The sequence below is a fragment of the Candoia aspera genome, chromosome 1, assembly GCF_035149785.1.
Source record: "Candoia aspera isolate rCanAsp1 chromosome 1, rCanAsp1.hap2, whole genome shotgun sequence".
In the NCBI taxonomy this organism is placed as follows: domain Eukaryota; kingdom Metazoa; phylum Chordata; class Lepidosauria; order Squamata; family Boidae; genus Candoia; species Candoia aspera.
The window spans coordinates 31,544,511-31,560,705 of NC_086153.1; the positions used below are offsets into that span (position 1 = coordinate 31,544,511).

A 16,195-nucleotide genomic window follows, 5' to 3' on the forward strand; every position below is an offset into this window, starting at 1 on the left:
GGTATACCCCAATATGCCTACATAATACCTCTGCTTTGTGAGTTGCACTGGTTACTAGTGCTCTCTTGGGTGTAATTCAAGCTGCTGGTTCGTAGCCCTTCATGGACAGGGCCAGATTACTTGTAGGATCATTCATTCATTTCTGTGAATGAAATTTATTTATTTATTTATTTTTATTTATTCGATTTCTATAGACGCCCTTCTCAGCAAGTGACTCAGAGTGGCTTTACATGAGAAATATCTCATGTATAGTATAATCTGCTTTGATAGGTGCTTTATGCTATCTAGTGATTTTTTTTTCATTTAGCTTCCAGACCAGCCAGCCTTGATAGTGGCAGAACATCAACTAGCAATAGCAACAATAATGCTTCACTCCATGAAGTCAAAGGTATGCTTCTAGGCAAAATAAACATATAGCTTCATTCTTTATATTATAGAGTAGGAATGGGTGATATTCATAGTATGAGGGGATTTTTACTGTGGTAATTTTAACCATTTCATTCTTTTTAAAATAAAGCTTTCAAATAGCTGGCTTTGCTGGGAGTGTGTGGTAAACAAATATAATAGATGCTTGCAATTCTGCTGTCTCTACTCACTAATCTACTCCCTTTTATATAGGTAGAATTCAAGTACATTATAATATACTGAACACGTTATTAAGGGGAAGAATCTTCCAAATACTCTCTAACCTCCAGCTAAATGTCAGGGGTGGAAAGTAAAATGTGCAGTCTGAAAATTACAGGTACAAATACACCGATGGCATCAGACACTACTCCAACCATTATTACCAATATAGTATCATTAATCATAATAATGCTGAAAATATTGACCATCTAGGTGTATTGCTGTTAATAGTGGGCAAACAAGAGAAAAAAGAAAAGGAAGTAATGAGAATTCATAGGAATGAAGCAAAGAAAAATGCAGAAGTAAGTGGATAGAGAAGACTGAGAAAGAAAGGAGGAGAGAGATCTCATAAGGAGAATAAAGGTTCAGAAAAGGAGATACCTCTAGGGTTGGGTCTGTGCAAATAAGGGTAACAAAAAGACAAGTGATGAGTCCACTGTCTCCTAATCCAAGCCCCAGAAGCACACCAGGCTGGCTATTTAACTTGTTCTTTCGTTGTAAAAAAAAGATCAGTGTTAAAAGCAAAATCAAACACAATCAATAATCACTGCCTCATAGTGAATTCATTTCATTAATTTCAATGGCTTTTTGGGTTTTGTAACTTTTTGAGCATTTGTGTTTTTCCAATATAAATGATTCCCTCCAGAAATATCCTATCAGTTATGTACTGCTTGTGTTCTAAAAGTATATATTGCTTAGGGTTTTTTAAAATTATTATTCAAAATAGTACAAAGAATAGTTTCCAGTTAACTGCTTTGGATTGAAGACTCTAAAAAAGAGAGATTGGCATTTCTTCAGTTATCATTTTGTGCACAATGTGATATTTCTTCTTCAAATCATATTCACAGGAATTGAGACTTTATAAAGAGCAATGCATTTTTAAATAAATCTTTTCAGCAAAATATTTTTGATTAGCTTAAAAATATACTTTTTGTGCTTCAATTTTTTCATTACTTTTCTAACATAAAAGATAGTAGCCGATGGTAATATTTATCTCTGTGATTCTATGATCTGGGTTGCTGAAAAGTGTATGGGTGGGTGTGGCTGTGGCTGTGGCTGTGGCTGTGGCTGTGGCTGTGGGTGTGGGTGTGGGTGTATATGTATATGTATATGTATATGTATATGTATATGTATATAAAACAGGAAACTGATACTTTTAAGAAAGAGCTGAAGTTGAAACTTTTTAAATGAAACATTAGATGTCATATTGAAGAGCCATAAAGGGTAAAATTAAGGGAATAAGTTTTATTTATTTTTAAGTTTCTCGTATAATTTCTTGATATTTAAGTACCTTACAGCAATTGATGTTCCAGTGTTTTTTAAAACATCTAGCAATGTTTTTAATCTCATTACAAATTTACTTGTTAAAGAGTTTATAATTTATTTGACCTAAGAAAAATATCAATGCTGTTTACCATAAAAGCAGGTGCAAGTAACAACCAAAGCAGGCCTCAAAGCCACAGTAGTGGAGAATTTAGCTTACTTCATGAACATGAAGCATGGTCCAGCAGTAGCAGCAGCCCTATACAGTATTTGAAAAGCCACACTAAGTTTAGTCCCCTGCTTCATCATACAATGTCAGAAAAAATGGATAAACAAGGAATGCGGAAAATTAAAACGGAATCCCCTGGAAGTGAAATGGTTACTCTGCAGCAATTTCTGGAAGAAAGTAATAAAGTTACTTCAGCTGAGGTATGTTAAAAAATATTTAATTTTAAGAGACATAACTTAAGCCTGAATAAACATAAATATGGGTTCAAGTAGATCATGACAGTGTGATCTGAAATCCAGGTAAAGAAAAACAACTAATTTTAAATCTCAGAACCAGCATTCATTATTTATTAGGAATTTGAGAACCAGCAGTTATTATTTATTAGGAATTTGAAGAAAATAACTGACACACTGAGTAGGAAAGTAATAGCTGAGATGCTTAGTTCAAAAAAGGCATTCCATTAATGATCATATCTGTAAAAAAGATACGTCATTACACATAGTAAAGTTGAAGAAGCCTACAAAAAATTAACCTCAGATCTTCTGCAGCTGGATGGTTGTTCTCAAGCCCTAAATAATTTTTTCAGCAACTTTGTCACATTTCAGCCCAAATAAAATAGGCTTGTCACAATCATTCATCCCATGTGCACTCTGCTTTTTAGGAATGAGCTGTTAAAGTAGCAAATTCTGAAGGTACCATATACTTTAAACTTCCTCCAAAATTCCTCCCAAGTCCTAGAACTTGTCTGGGAATTTTTTCATTTCTTCTTCAGCAAGTTCACCTTTGTCCATTCAATCTCCTTCGAATTCCCCTGAGGTTCAGGACTCAATTCTGGAGACAAATACTCCTGACAGATCTTCTCTGAAATCTCATTCTCCAAGCCATCTTGCTGCATAGAGAGAAGGCCCAGACTGGGACTCTCTACCACTTCCATCAATTGTGAGATTGAAACTGGTCATCTTGGGACAAACCTACTGCTTTGGAGAAATTCTCCAGTTACTATAATTTCTGTAACTTCTCACTAGTTTTCAGTTTTTTCTATAACTTCTCACTAATGTTCAGTTTCTTTGGGCCTGATGGCATGCAGTATAATCTGATCACCTGGCATATAGTCTTAAGGTAGCTATAATATTGTGATGCAGATCACTGTACGTAGTGGCCCTCCATTCCGCATCTTCCTGTTTTGTTCTGTCTAAACCTCATGGTTTTTCACCTAATTTTGTTGAGGGGTATGTTAGTGTTGGACACATACATACAGTAGATGTCAACTGCCACATTTTTTCACACCCTGATAACGCTTCTGGGTTTTTTTATGCCCCTTCAAGGCGTATCTTGCATCCAAACACCAGCCCTGGATGGCTTCTTACTCAATGATTCATCACCATTCTAATGCTTTTCAACCTAGAATATTGCAATTTGCCATCCATCCTATTTTAGACCTCATATTTTCCACAATGTCTTGAATGCCTTGCATAAAAACTTGGTAGGAATCAGAAAGAATCTGTTTAAAATCTTGGTGGAAGTCAGAGAAAGTCTGTTTAAAATCCTCCATGTGTCACACAGTAGATTATGGCACCTCGTAAGAGCTTAACCAGCGAAAATCAATATGAAAGAATTCTGGAATGTGTTTACACAAGTGAAAGTAAGATATGCAGACAGTTCCCCAAGGAAAGTAGAAGCAGAAGACTGAAAGTTCAAAACAGCCAATTCAACGTGTAGGAAAATGTTAATATCTTCAAATTTAGCACAAGAATAACAACAGGGAGACAATTATTTACTCTTAATCCTCAATATTTGGAGGGAAAACAAAGTCCAAAACTTAAAAAGATTTTTTAAAAAAAATTAATCCCCAAAATAACAATAAGCACCAAGAGAACCCACTTCTCCTTGCTCTAAAAAGCCTCTCTTAGGGTACACGTACTTAAAATAAATATAAATTGGGTGATTTAGAAATGGGTTGGCTGGTCTTGGTGTCCTCTTAAAGCTATAGTGTGGCTTGGAAAATGGTGATGTCCCAGCCTCCCGGCTAGCCCTTACCAGTCAAGCGTGAACACTGCAATCTTCTGGCTGCAAGCAACTGTCCAGAGGACAGATGGGGTGATTCCAGGTGTTTTCCTTTTTCCAGAAGGACACTCCTGGGCTTCAGGAAAAACCTGCCTGAGCCCAAAAAAACTGCTGCATTGTCAGTTCTGCCCACTGAGCCCACGGGAACAGCTGTTCAGTCCACCATGTCCCCACCAGAAGTCCGCAATTTGCCATCCATCCTAGAGCTGAACTCTATTCACCATTTCATATGGTTCACCATTTCAGAAGATAATTGTGTCTAGTTGACTTTTCCCTCTATTTCCTCACCTTCAGATTGGCCACCAGGTGCTTAGCTCTTCTTCTGAAGGATTCTATTACTGAAGCAAGCTAATTTATCAAATGACATAATCTCTTGACATAGAGGTTCAACATCCATCTCATGTTATCAAGGATCTGGTTTGCCAACTACTATAAATTCTTGAGTCCTAGTTTTCCTGTTCCCAGTCTTGCAGAAAACTTTGAGAGATTCCTAGGATAAACAAGCCACTATGCTGTCAATTATTTGTCACTTGGATAATGTCTTTAGGAAGGCTAGGTAAAGGTAAAGGTTTTCCTTGACATGAAGTCCAGTCATGTCCGACACTAGGAGGCGGTGCTCATCTCCGTTTCAAAGCCGAAGACCCAGTGTTTGTCCATAGACATTTCCGTGGTCATGTGGCCGGCATGACTAAACGGAATGCCGTTACCTGCCCGCTGAAGCGGTGCCTATTGATCTACTCACATTTGCATGTTTTCGAACTGCTAGTTTGGCAGGAGATGGGACAACTGCTAGGTTGGCAGGAGCTCACCCCATCACGCGGATTCAAACTGCTGACCTTCGGATCGGCAAGCTCAGCAGCTCAGCGGTTTAACCCACAGCGCCACCGCGTCCCTTTAGGAAGGCTACCTATTCTTATTTCAATATTCACCTCGAACTCCATTCTAGTGGAGGTGTCTGTCATGTGCCCATTGTTGGCAACACTCTACACCCATGGATAAGTTGGGTAGGAAGTTTGACAGTCTTGGTCATATGCTGTATTGTTTGGGAGTGCTTTCTATCTCTGTATTGCCAATGACCAGGCATCCATGTCATAGTACTATCACTTGTTATGGGGTATTTCTGTACTTCCCCTATTTGCCAGTAGAGAAATATCAGATCTCTTAGTTTTTTTTAGGCAGAAGCAACATGATTTGCTAAACAGGAGTTTAAGTCACCTGTCATACAGCTGATTCCAAAGTTCTTTGAGTAATCATCTGTCAGTTTCCACTGCTTTTCTATCACACTTGGCATTGGGTGACTTCAGTCTTCCTTATTGGTTCTGTTTCTTGATCTCAAGAATTAAGGGTCTCCAGATGGAGCCTTGCATGGCCATGCATGGTATACAAGCTTGGCAGAACACCAACCAAGAATTATGTAAGTTCTAGAAGATTCTGAGTGCGTTCTGCATAGGCATATAATACGGATTTTTGTGATCTTTGTGAAGAAGTACTTTAATTAATTTTGAAGCAAGTGGAAATGTTGAGAGAAATCAGAATGTGAAAATAGGATTGTTTATTTTTCAGTCTGTCTGTGGATCAGTATAAATTTGATGGGGAAACTGTGTGTGTTTTTATATTCATTCTCTTTTTCTATATTTTTGCAGCTGAAGTCTTCAAGCAAAGATAATCTTTTGGATGAAGTAATGAAATTTTTTTCTGAAAATGCTGAATTAACAGGAAGAGAGAAACAGGCATCAGGCATTAGTGGTATTGTCAGATCGCAGAGTGTAAAAAATACAACAGAATTATCTGATGGAAAGTTAGGTAAGCAAGAACCTCTTGCAAGGCTCAGTTTAAATAGAACAGAAGATTCTAAAGATTTGAACTCTTTGAAGACATATGCTGCAAGCACTAAGGGAAGGGCCAGGTCTGTTAAAGAAAATGTCCTGTCACAGCGACAATCAAGAGACTGCAATCCCTATGCTACTTTACCTCGTGCAAGCAGTGTGATTTCAACAGCAGAAGGAACTACTCGGAGGACAAGTATCCATGATTTTTTATCTAAGGACACTAGGCAGCCGATATTTGTTGATCCAACTCCAGCTACAGCTGACCAAAGTGTTATATCATCTTCGAGTGAGTACAATCCTCAACAACAATCTTCTAATTTTTATTATACTCCTGATAATGCAGTTACTTTATCAGAAAATGACTTAGCTAATAGTACTACACCTGATAATTTGAATATATTTGAAAGGCCTAGCAATTCCAGGAGAAAGACTAAATTTGTTGCTAAAACATTTTCTCTTAGTAATGTGTATAGTGATAAAGTAGACATATCACCAGATATTATCAACAAATTATCTTCAGGTCATTTTTCCAGGCCATTTTTGGCACTTAATACTGAATTAGTCTGTAATGTTAGTGGATTGCCCCAAACATCTATCTCCAGAACAGCTAAATCATTTGATTCATTGGTGAAATTGCCACAGAAGGATCATAAACTACCTTTTGAAAATCAGAAATCTGGTAATAAAAAGGTAGATGTCCCACAGAATAGCAGTAAACTTAATATCCTTGTGCATACAGACCCTAATGATAGTGAATCCCCATTACTAGTTGATGAAGATACCCAAACTATTTGGTATGAATATGGTTGTGTATGATAAATTATACAATAAAGTAACTTCTATACGGTGTGAATGGGCTTGAAATTTAGGGCCTACCTTATTCATTGGACAGAAAAGAAACTAGGTTTAGATGTTTTTTTCTCTTGAGTAGGGATGAATAACTCACCTTTTTTTCTTAGCACATGAAGGAAAGTTACAGCCATGCTAAAGTTTGCATGAAGTATTAACTGCACTGTGTTTGCTGCATGTCTTGTCAAAAACCTTAATGCAACCTAACTGAATTTTTATTTTCTATTTGTTAAAAATATGTCATGTACATTACTGGATGCATGCTAGCCAGTTGCATGGTGCCGTGCCAGAAACAGTTTTTTTTTTAGGTACTTTTAGCAATTGCAGCAATTTACAGCAATTATTAATTTTTGATCAGTTTCTCTTCCATTCAGATGGTGCAATTTTTTTGTGGATTAGATTTTAGACCCAATCCAACTACATTAAATTTTGACTGGTTTAAAATAAGTAGAATTGTTTGGTTGTGCAGAATTTGTTTTATTGCTACATAATTTACAAATCAGTTTTATGTGTGTTCACCCAGAAGTAAGTCCCAGAAAGTTTGTTTGGATTTTTTCCCAAATTAAATGTGCTTCATGTTGCTTTTTACTCATGTCACTTGACCTGAACTGAGGCCTTCATGTTCTTTCCCTTTCAAGCTAGTCAAAAATGCAGAATGAAGTACATTCTAGCTTTTAATTTTAACATTTCCTAAAGAAATGTCATAGTCAGCATAACTGTCTTTTTAATACTCAATATGAACTCTTAGTATAAAATATATGGCATGAAGCCTAAATGGTGGCTGTTTTTGTTTAAAGATATATAACTAAATGGTCATAGTTGCACTGAAAGGACAAACCTGCTTCATTTCTTTGCCTTTTCTGTTCTTTCCATGCTTGAAGCACTTATGTACTCCTATGTTGTCTTGTCTATAGACTTACATCAGAATTTTTATTATATCATTATTAATTTTTACAGTATGTTAAAATAAAAAATAAAATGGAATAGCAGTATCTTTTTTTCTTTTTATGAAATACAATAGCTGATTAGGAAGTTTTATGAAAACCTTTTAAATTGGCCCAAGATTCAGCAGATTATTTAAGTTATGCCAAGATTCTTGGTTCACTTCTTTTTCGTTGTACAGATGAATCCCATGTTGTGTTACAAGCTGTGTTCAATAACATTTACATATTTTAATATGGTATACAGTACAATAAGGATTCAGGAGATGTGTGTTTATAGCTAATGTTGTCTCTTAATAGGTCTGGAAATAATTCCTGCCTAAAATACTGTAGAGTTGCTGCTTAGTAATATAAACTGAAAATACAGTATATGAGCTGGATAGACTAATGGTCTTCCTTAGTGCAAGGTAGCCTGTGTTGTTATGCTATTCAACAAACACAGCGTTAGAAAGTCTTGCAGAATTACTTGAAAGCTGTAAGATTAAGGAGTGTAAAAATCTCTGCACAACCTTAATAATTGTACAGCTTATCTTTCTTCTGTTATGCAGATGTCACTATAACTGGCTCACATTCCTACTTCTTTATAGGTGCTTAGTTTGAAACTGAACAGGAAGGTCAGTGCTATTTCTCTTAAGCATGCACCATGTTTTGTCAATTCTTTGTCACCACATGGTGGCAATACATCCTGAAGCTGATTATCTAGACCTCCTTTCAGTCAGGATTCAGGCTGGGGTATGGCATGGAGATGGCATTGGTCACACCTAATGACCTCTAGCAGGAGCGGGATTGGGGTAGTGTGTCCACCCTTGGTCTTCTTGATCTCTCAGCAGCTTTCAATACCATCAGTCATGGTATCCTTCTGGACCAGCTCTGGGAGTTGGAATGGGCAGCACAGTGTTGTGCTGTTTCTCCTCCTTTCTCCGGGGTTGGTTCCAGTTGGTGTTGATAAGGGGGAGAGAGCCAGTCCATGGCCCCTACTTTGTGGGGTGCCACAGGACTCGGTCCTTTCTCCCCTCCTGTTTATCATCTACATGAGGCCGCTGGGTGAGGTCATCTGACAGTTTGGGTTGAGGTATCACCAATATGTAGATGATTCCCAGCTTTATATCTCTACCCGTGGCCACCTGAATGATGCTGTGGACGTCCTGTCCCAGTTTCTGGAGGCTGTGGGGGCCTGGATGGGGCACAACAGGCTTCAGCTTAATCCAAGCAAGACTGAGTGGCTTTGGGTGTTTGGACTTTCTGGTGCTGGGAACTTTCCGTTGTTGATCTTGGATGGGTGTCACTGCCTCAGATAGACGTGGTGCATAATCTGGAGCTCCTCCTGGACTCACGTCTCCTGCTCAAAGAACAGGTGGCAGCTGTGGCTAGGAGGGCCTTTGTACAACTTTGGGTTGTGCACCAGCTGCGCCTGTTCCTGGACTGGGGAAGCCTGCACACTCACTTATGCCCTTGTGACCTCTTGTCTGGACTACTGCAATGCGCTCTACGTGGGGCTGCCCTTGAAGAGCACTCAGAAGCTTCAACTGGTGCAGAATGCAGCAGTATGAGTACTAAATGGTGCCAGTTATATGGCACGTGTAACACCACTACTCTGTGAGTTGCATTGGTTGCCATTGTGCTTCCGGGTGCAATTCAAGGTGCTGGTTGTTACCCTTAAAAGAAAGGGTTATTTGAGGGATTGTGTCTCCCCAGTTGGTTCTACCCAACCAATCTGGTCAGGCAGGATGGGCATGCTTCAGGTCCTGTTGGCCAAAGAATGTTGGTTGGAGGGGTTCTAGAAGACATGCCTTTTCTGCCATACCGCCCAGCTTGTTCTATTTCTGGAGATCAGGATGGCCCCAACCGTGTTGGCCTTTTGTAAGGCCCTGAAGTCCTGCTTCTGGGCCTGGGCTTGGGGCCCCAAGGGTGTGCAAGGACCTGCTTCTTGGTTATGCTAGTGATTTGGATTGATGTTGCTCGGCGGCTGTGTATTTTAACTTTTATTTATTTATATTTATACTTCAAATTTAGTCACCGCCCATCTCACTCAAGGAGCGACTCTGGGCGGTTTACAATAAAAACAAGAATAAAAAATTGTTAAAATACAATAAAAGTCATATATAAAAGGTAATCCAAGACAGTGGTGTTAAAAAGATCTTAATTTACAAGAGCATCTTCAGGATGCTAACCACCCCCAGGGTTGGTTGCTCCTCCTCACACCCCATGCAAGCTGGTAGAGCCAGGTCTTCACTCCTTTTCAGAAGGCTGGGAGAGTGAGGATTGCCTCACCTCTAGGGGAAGAATGTCCCATAGGGCGGGAGCAATAGCAGCAACTTTTGTAATGTTTATAATTGTTTTTATTTTATTTTAACTCTGTTTGCCACACAGAGTCATTTGTTGAAGTGGGCAGCCATATGAATTGGATAAATAAATAAATAATAAATAAAACATCATGAGGATATGGCAGAAAAAAAGGTTGCCAGGCAAGTTCATCCTGCGATTAGGTACAAAGGGAGAAAATACTTTTGAAAGGCTAGCTAATTTATAAGAGAAATTCTCATGCAAAAATGCCTGCACTGCAACAACCCACACTTCAAACAAGAATATGTGATTAGCTTTTCACAGATCCATCTTGTTATTTATTTATTTATTTGAGCACTTACATTGTTGTTGTTTATTCGTTCAGTCGCTTCCAACTCTTCGTGACTTCATGGACCAGCCCACGCCAGAGCATACAAGTACTAATTTCATGATTTGGGGCAGCTTACAAAGATGTTATCAAAATAACATTAAAAGATACACAAAAACAATAATATTAAAATGTTTAAAAGCCTGAGAAAATATGTTTTAATCTCCATTCTAAATTGTAACCAGATAGGATATTATTTTTAACTCTACTAGTGTTCAGTGGAGTTGGTGGGGCAGAGTGCAGGGTGACAAATGCTGTATGGAACCAGTGAGACAGAAGGCAAAGATAAATAATTTTGGATGTATCCCAATCTTCCTCCAAAACACCAATAGTTAAGGTAGGGGTTTTTTTGTGCGCATGTGTGCCTTTGAGACAGTCTTGACTCCTGATGACTGCTTGGACTAGTCCCTGCAGTTTTCTTTGCAACACATTTTGAAAGTGGCTTGCCATTACCTTCTTCCTAGAGCTGGGAAAGTGTAACTGGCCCAAAGTCACCCAGCTTGATTTGTGCCTAAGGTTGGACTAGAACTCACATTTTCCAGGTTTCTAGCCCAGTGTCTTAACCACTACACCAAATTGGCTCTCTAAGGTATGCATCATAGTTACTTATTTTCTAATCCCTTTCTCTTTTGTGGGCACAGAAGAAACATTTAGTTTCTATAAGTCAAGTCAAAAAAATTTACAGTCCAAGACCAAATACATTAAAAACCAGCATACAATACAATACAGTACAGTACAGTACAGTACAGTAACTATAAAAAGAAATTTTAAAATTGCAAGAAAATCCTAAAGGAATTTGCAGCTAACAATTAATAGCTTTAGGGAAGAATCAGCCACCTAGAGTAACATAAAAGATGGGCAGCTATATAAGTTGAATAAATAAATAAAGCTATAGCTATTGAGAAGTATTTTGCAAACTTCTTAGAGGTTTCTGAAGAGTAGTCACCCAGGAGAAGGGTAAACAGCCTCCTAGTCACAATGGCAATTAGAGTTATTAATAATCGAAAGTATTAAACTTGATCACCATTGGGTGTACAATGGACATTTTAATAGCACATATGAGACAGATTCTACCTCCAAGTCTGAACAGAAACAAATTCAGCTTTCATATGGGAAGGTTATATATATACCTAACATTGTTGCCCTAATAGGTAGCACCCCAATTCGGGCCAAAGCACATAGTCTCCTATGTGAAGCATATAAGATGTTACAGAAATATCTAGGGACAGATCAGGGAGGAGGAGTGTTTCCACTATAAAAGAGATGGGAGACTTTGGCTCTGTCATTTTGGATATCTAGATCCCAAATCCTCTGCTTTAGTTCAGCCAGGGTTTTATCAAGTCCCAAAGCAGGTAGTGCTGACAAGGTAAGACCACAATAGGCCAAATCATCATTAATTTGTCTTCTTAGGTTGAAACAGAATCTATCCAGCAAGGTGAGATGAACTAAGAAAGTTCCCTAGTAGACTTGCTTCAGCCAGAATCTACAACAGTGAAGTCTTAATCAGGCCCCAGAGGAAATGCAACCTAATTCTAGTTAGAGCATTGGAAGTTGAATAAGGAACTCACAGTAAGATGTTCAAGAATTTTTATTGGATTGCTTCTAAACTAGGAGACTCCTTATAAATACACAACTGAGCACCATAAAGCATCAAACCCAAAATTTTGGCTTTAAATAGTTTAATAGCTCCTGCAACATAATTTTTACCGAACTGACCTGCAAATTTATAATTGCAAAGGATATTTTTTGGGCTTTTACTAGAAACTCTCTTGTTTGAGTAGGCCAGCAGGTAGAAGAATGAAAATAGAGACCTAGATATTTAAAGGATTTTACCTGTTTGATGAGTTTGCTGTTAATTTTCCATCTAATTGGGGCCTTAAAGCATTTCCTAGAGAATACCAGTATTTTCGTTTTGGAATAATTTATTTCGAGGTGTTCTCTAGAGTAGTAAAGTAAGACATCTTCAGAGGCCTACTTGAGTTACAGACAGTATGGCTGCATCATCAGCATAAAGCTAGGGACGGTAAACAAGGGAGGGAGGCTTAGCAAACATCTCAACAATATTGTTAGTGTACAAGCTGAATAATAGTGGGGTGAGAATACAGCCTTGCTTTATACCTTTGCTAGTAGAAATAGGTTCGGTTAAACCACCAAGGATATTACCCTTTACTTGAATAGTTGTGCCTTGGTGTAATAGCATAAGTAGCCTAAGAAGACAATAGTCTATCATTGTAGTGGCTAATTTCCTTCAGAGTTGTTCTTACAGAAGAGAATCAAAGATCTATTCTTCTCCTACTAGCAATGAAAAAACTTTCTAAGTATATGTCCCTGGAGACTGCAGCTGCTTCTCATATATTTATTTTATTTCTAGTGCACTTAATATTTCTACTGTCCCAAATCATGTGAACTAACATTCTACATCTTCTGCCACTTTTACTGCATTAGCTACTAGCTCCAGAACATTTTCATGGGCTTGCCTGTAATTCCTTGGATAAAAATATATCCTTGTACACGGTATTTTTTGTTCAGACTTGGTCCTCAGAATCACTAAGACCATCCCTGCCTATAATCTGCCTCCAGGAAAGATCAGGAAGAGAAAAAAAAAATAGGGGGCAAATGAGCAGAATGATTGAGGCACTCATACTCAAAGAGTATTAAATTAACCTCCCATCTTTTTGCTTATTCCTCGTCAGTCACTAAGCAAAGAAATAATTTTCTTACTGCATATGTACAATTCTTACACCCCAATTGGAGACAGCAGGTGCTCTTTTAACTCATCAGCCAAGGGCAGCAGAGTGGGATAAAGATGACCTAGGAATTGGTCTAAGGGAGATCCAATCAGAGACAGACAAAAGTTAGCAAAAATAAAGTTCTTCAGAGATAGTGATTAAGTCTCTCTGTTTGGGTGAAAAAAACAGCCACAGACCACATCTGCCTTAATACCAGCTGGAGTTTACTCTATATTAAAAGCATCCACTTCTTGCTTTGAAAAGCGGTTACTAAATATGCAATAAATCTTAGTTATGAATTTGAGGAATGGTAGATCAATCACACATTTGTTTCTCCAAACTGATGTCTTCCGTGCACTTCCAATTTTACTGTTTGACACCTATTAGAATTAAATATGAAACCACAGTGGCAAAAGAAGCATGAGGTAGATTTGCTGAGAATGAGGATAATTCTCTTTGCTTACAGTGAAATACTTGCTTGAAGTGTTGCTTATCTAAGTAAAGAGCTACTTTCAGATAACTGGGTTTTGCATGTACCATTATCACTGCATGCAAGGATGATTTTCAGAATGAATAAATCCTGGCATATTCTTTGCTGATGTAACTGGACATTATTCCATAAATGTTCTTGTTATTTCACTGAACAATTACATTAAGAACTGTTCTTTCCCGAGTGAAACATTCTCAGTTCTAATTGCAAAGAAAAAGTATTAACAGAATAAATGTATAAAAATATCAGTTGTATTCTTATTTTCTTTTACTTCTCTTAATTTTTGTAAACCTTGTACAAATGATACCTGCCACTGCTGTTGCAATGTGAGAACATTTTATTTTGACTCCTAAACAAGTAACATGAAATGCTTTTCTTCTGCAGATGTGGAAGCAAAACCAGAAAACAGAAATTCAAAAAGCAGTTGTAGGGAGCAAGAAAGCTCCTAAATCAATTGCCCCTACAACATGAGATGTGGGCCAAGTGGTGAGTTTTTTGCCCAATATGTAAATGAGATCATTTTCATTTACAGAGGAGGGGAAGAAATTAATATTAGTAAATAAGAACACACACACACTGCATTAACAATTGTCAGTAGTGCTTGGATTAAGTGGCTCGCTATCTTGCCTATTGCTCAAGCCAAATGAGAGTGGCATATTTAATTTTATCTGCCAGGCAAGGAATGTCCACTCTTAAGTTTATCTTCTTTTCCCTGTTAAAAAGTAAAATGTTTCTCCAAAATTCTATCATTGTATATGTAGTACCAAATCATTATCTGAATATTGATTTATTGCTGTTTGTGTTTTCTATATTGTATTGATACAGTCTTTTTGGAGCAGAGCTTGTGTTTATTGTTGTGTCTGAGGAACAAGCTATTCTGAGGGTCCCTTCGATGATACTGTATTTTGTCTAAATACTGGGGTACCCATTACATTTCAGTGAGATAGCAATGTGTGGCCAGGGCAACTCCGGGTCTGCACCAAGAACAGCAGGATTCTGTAGTTTGTATTATGTAAGCAGAATGACTCTTACTTGAAGTGCCTGCTATTTTTATTATTTTGCATAATTCTGTTCTTACTATGTAGAAGAAGATAGGAATACACAGACCATTTCCTGTTACAGTTCTTAAAAAACATATTTTCAGGATATCTCTGCTATTCTAAGGACTAGAAACTTCCTTTGAGTATTGCTACTTACTGCCTTTTTTCACTTTTAGACAGAGTTGTAGCTTATGTCCAGCTCTGCATATGATGCATGTATAGGCAATTGATTTTCTTTTCTTTGCAATCCTATATAGAGAAAGTCAGATTCAACACGGTAGGAATCACTTCTATAATTTAACCCAATATAATCCTTGTAGTTTCTTACAACCAGAAGATGGTGCTATATAGTATTTGCTATATACATTTTTCCTTTTCTTCTTGTTGCTGCTTCTATTGCATTTTGCTAGTTCTTCTAATAACTACTTTTTAGATCTCTTCTAGAACTAAGCCTTTCTTACATTTTATCTTCTTCTCTTTCTGCTTTTCAATTGAACACAGAGAGAAAAGTGTCCTTCAGTATCTCAGTGTGAAGCCTTTATTTCTGAAGTAACAAGGTGTCCGGCTATAGGAGTCATGTTTAAAAAAAACATTCAAAGTTTTTACAGTCCTTCATGAATAGAGCAGTCAAGAAATGCACATCTTTTTTCCTTGAATCAAGGAACTGTACCAGCAGCTGCTGCTGACTTTTTAAAAAAGACAGACTATATTGCACATTGCACTGTTACGATCTCTGAGTAAAGGAGAATTTTCATCTCTCTGAGGACCAAGGGTTGTGCAGTCTCAAGAATTACTTCAGGAACACAATTACTTTGTTCTTGTTCCTTTATGAACATAGTAACCAGTTGCTTACTACTACTGCTCTGCTAGCATTTAGTTCTGTAAATTTTAAATGAGAAAATTGTAAATTGTGGAATTTGTTGTAAATACAGGTAGGAAAAAGTCCTCCACAAGCATCTTGTCACTTCAGTCTTATTGGTGTGCATGATGTTACTTGTAGGAAAACAAGACTGCTGATTATTTTGATGTATATGGGAAGAAGAATTCAGTTAGGTACTTCAAAACATAATTGAATACTTTAATCTACCCTCAGATTAATTAATCTTTTCCATGTACTTTCTGTGCCACAAATATATGCCCATTTTGAGGGGACAAAAAGATGCTAAAAAACTATTTCTGAAATGTTGTTAAATAAAATCAATTTTGTTTTCAACAGATACCATTCAGAATAATGTCTATTCTTAATTTGATATTTTGAGATAAATAATGGCTTAGAAAGTGTTTATAGAGAAGGATCATCATAAACATTTTTCAAGCTGTTTTTAATGACTTACTAATGTTGTCCTATTTTTGTTTCTTATAATATGCATTAAGGCTGATTAAAATAGTTGATACTTTCTTAATATTTATATGCGAACAATACAGGAAATTAGATTTGGTTAATCTTTGCAGATGTACAAGGGTTT

At 37.4% G+C, this 16,195-nt stretch overlaps 1 protein-coding gene across 3 annotated transcripts in view; it reads left to right on the forward strand.

Annotated features, from left to right (window-relative positions):
- The window catches only part of CCDC88A (coiled-coil domain containing 88A), a 100,008-nt gene extending 84,062 nt beyond the window's left edge, over positions 1–15,946 (forward strand). The window contains exons 29-33 of one of the 3 annotated variants that reach the window (XM_063301292.1): positions 308–388; positions 2,048–2,316; positions 5,824–6,295; positions 14,074–14,175; positions 15,231–15,946. In XM_063301292.1, coding sequence (XP_063157362.1) covers positions 308–388; positions 2,048–2,316; positions 5,824–6,295; positions 14,074–14,138 — 887 coding nt within the window. In that variant the 3' untranslated portion in view covers positions 14,139–14,175; positions 15,231–15,946. Of the gene's footprint in view, positions 1–307; positions 389–2,047; positions 2,317–5,823; positions 7,843–14,073; positions 14,176–15,230 lie in introns of those variants that run through there. The other 2 variants (XM_063301276.1, XM_063301283.1) reach the window with 2 other exon arrangements.
- The last annotated feature ends 249 nt before the right edge of the window (positions 15,947–16,195 follow it).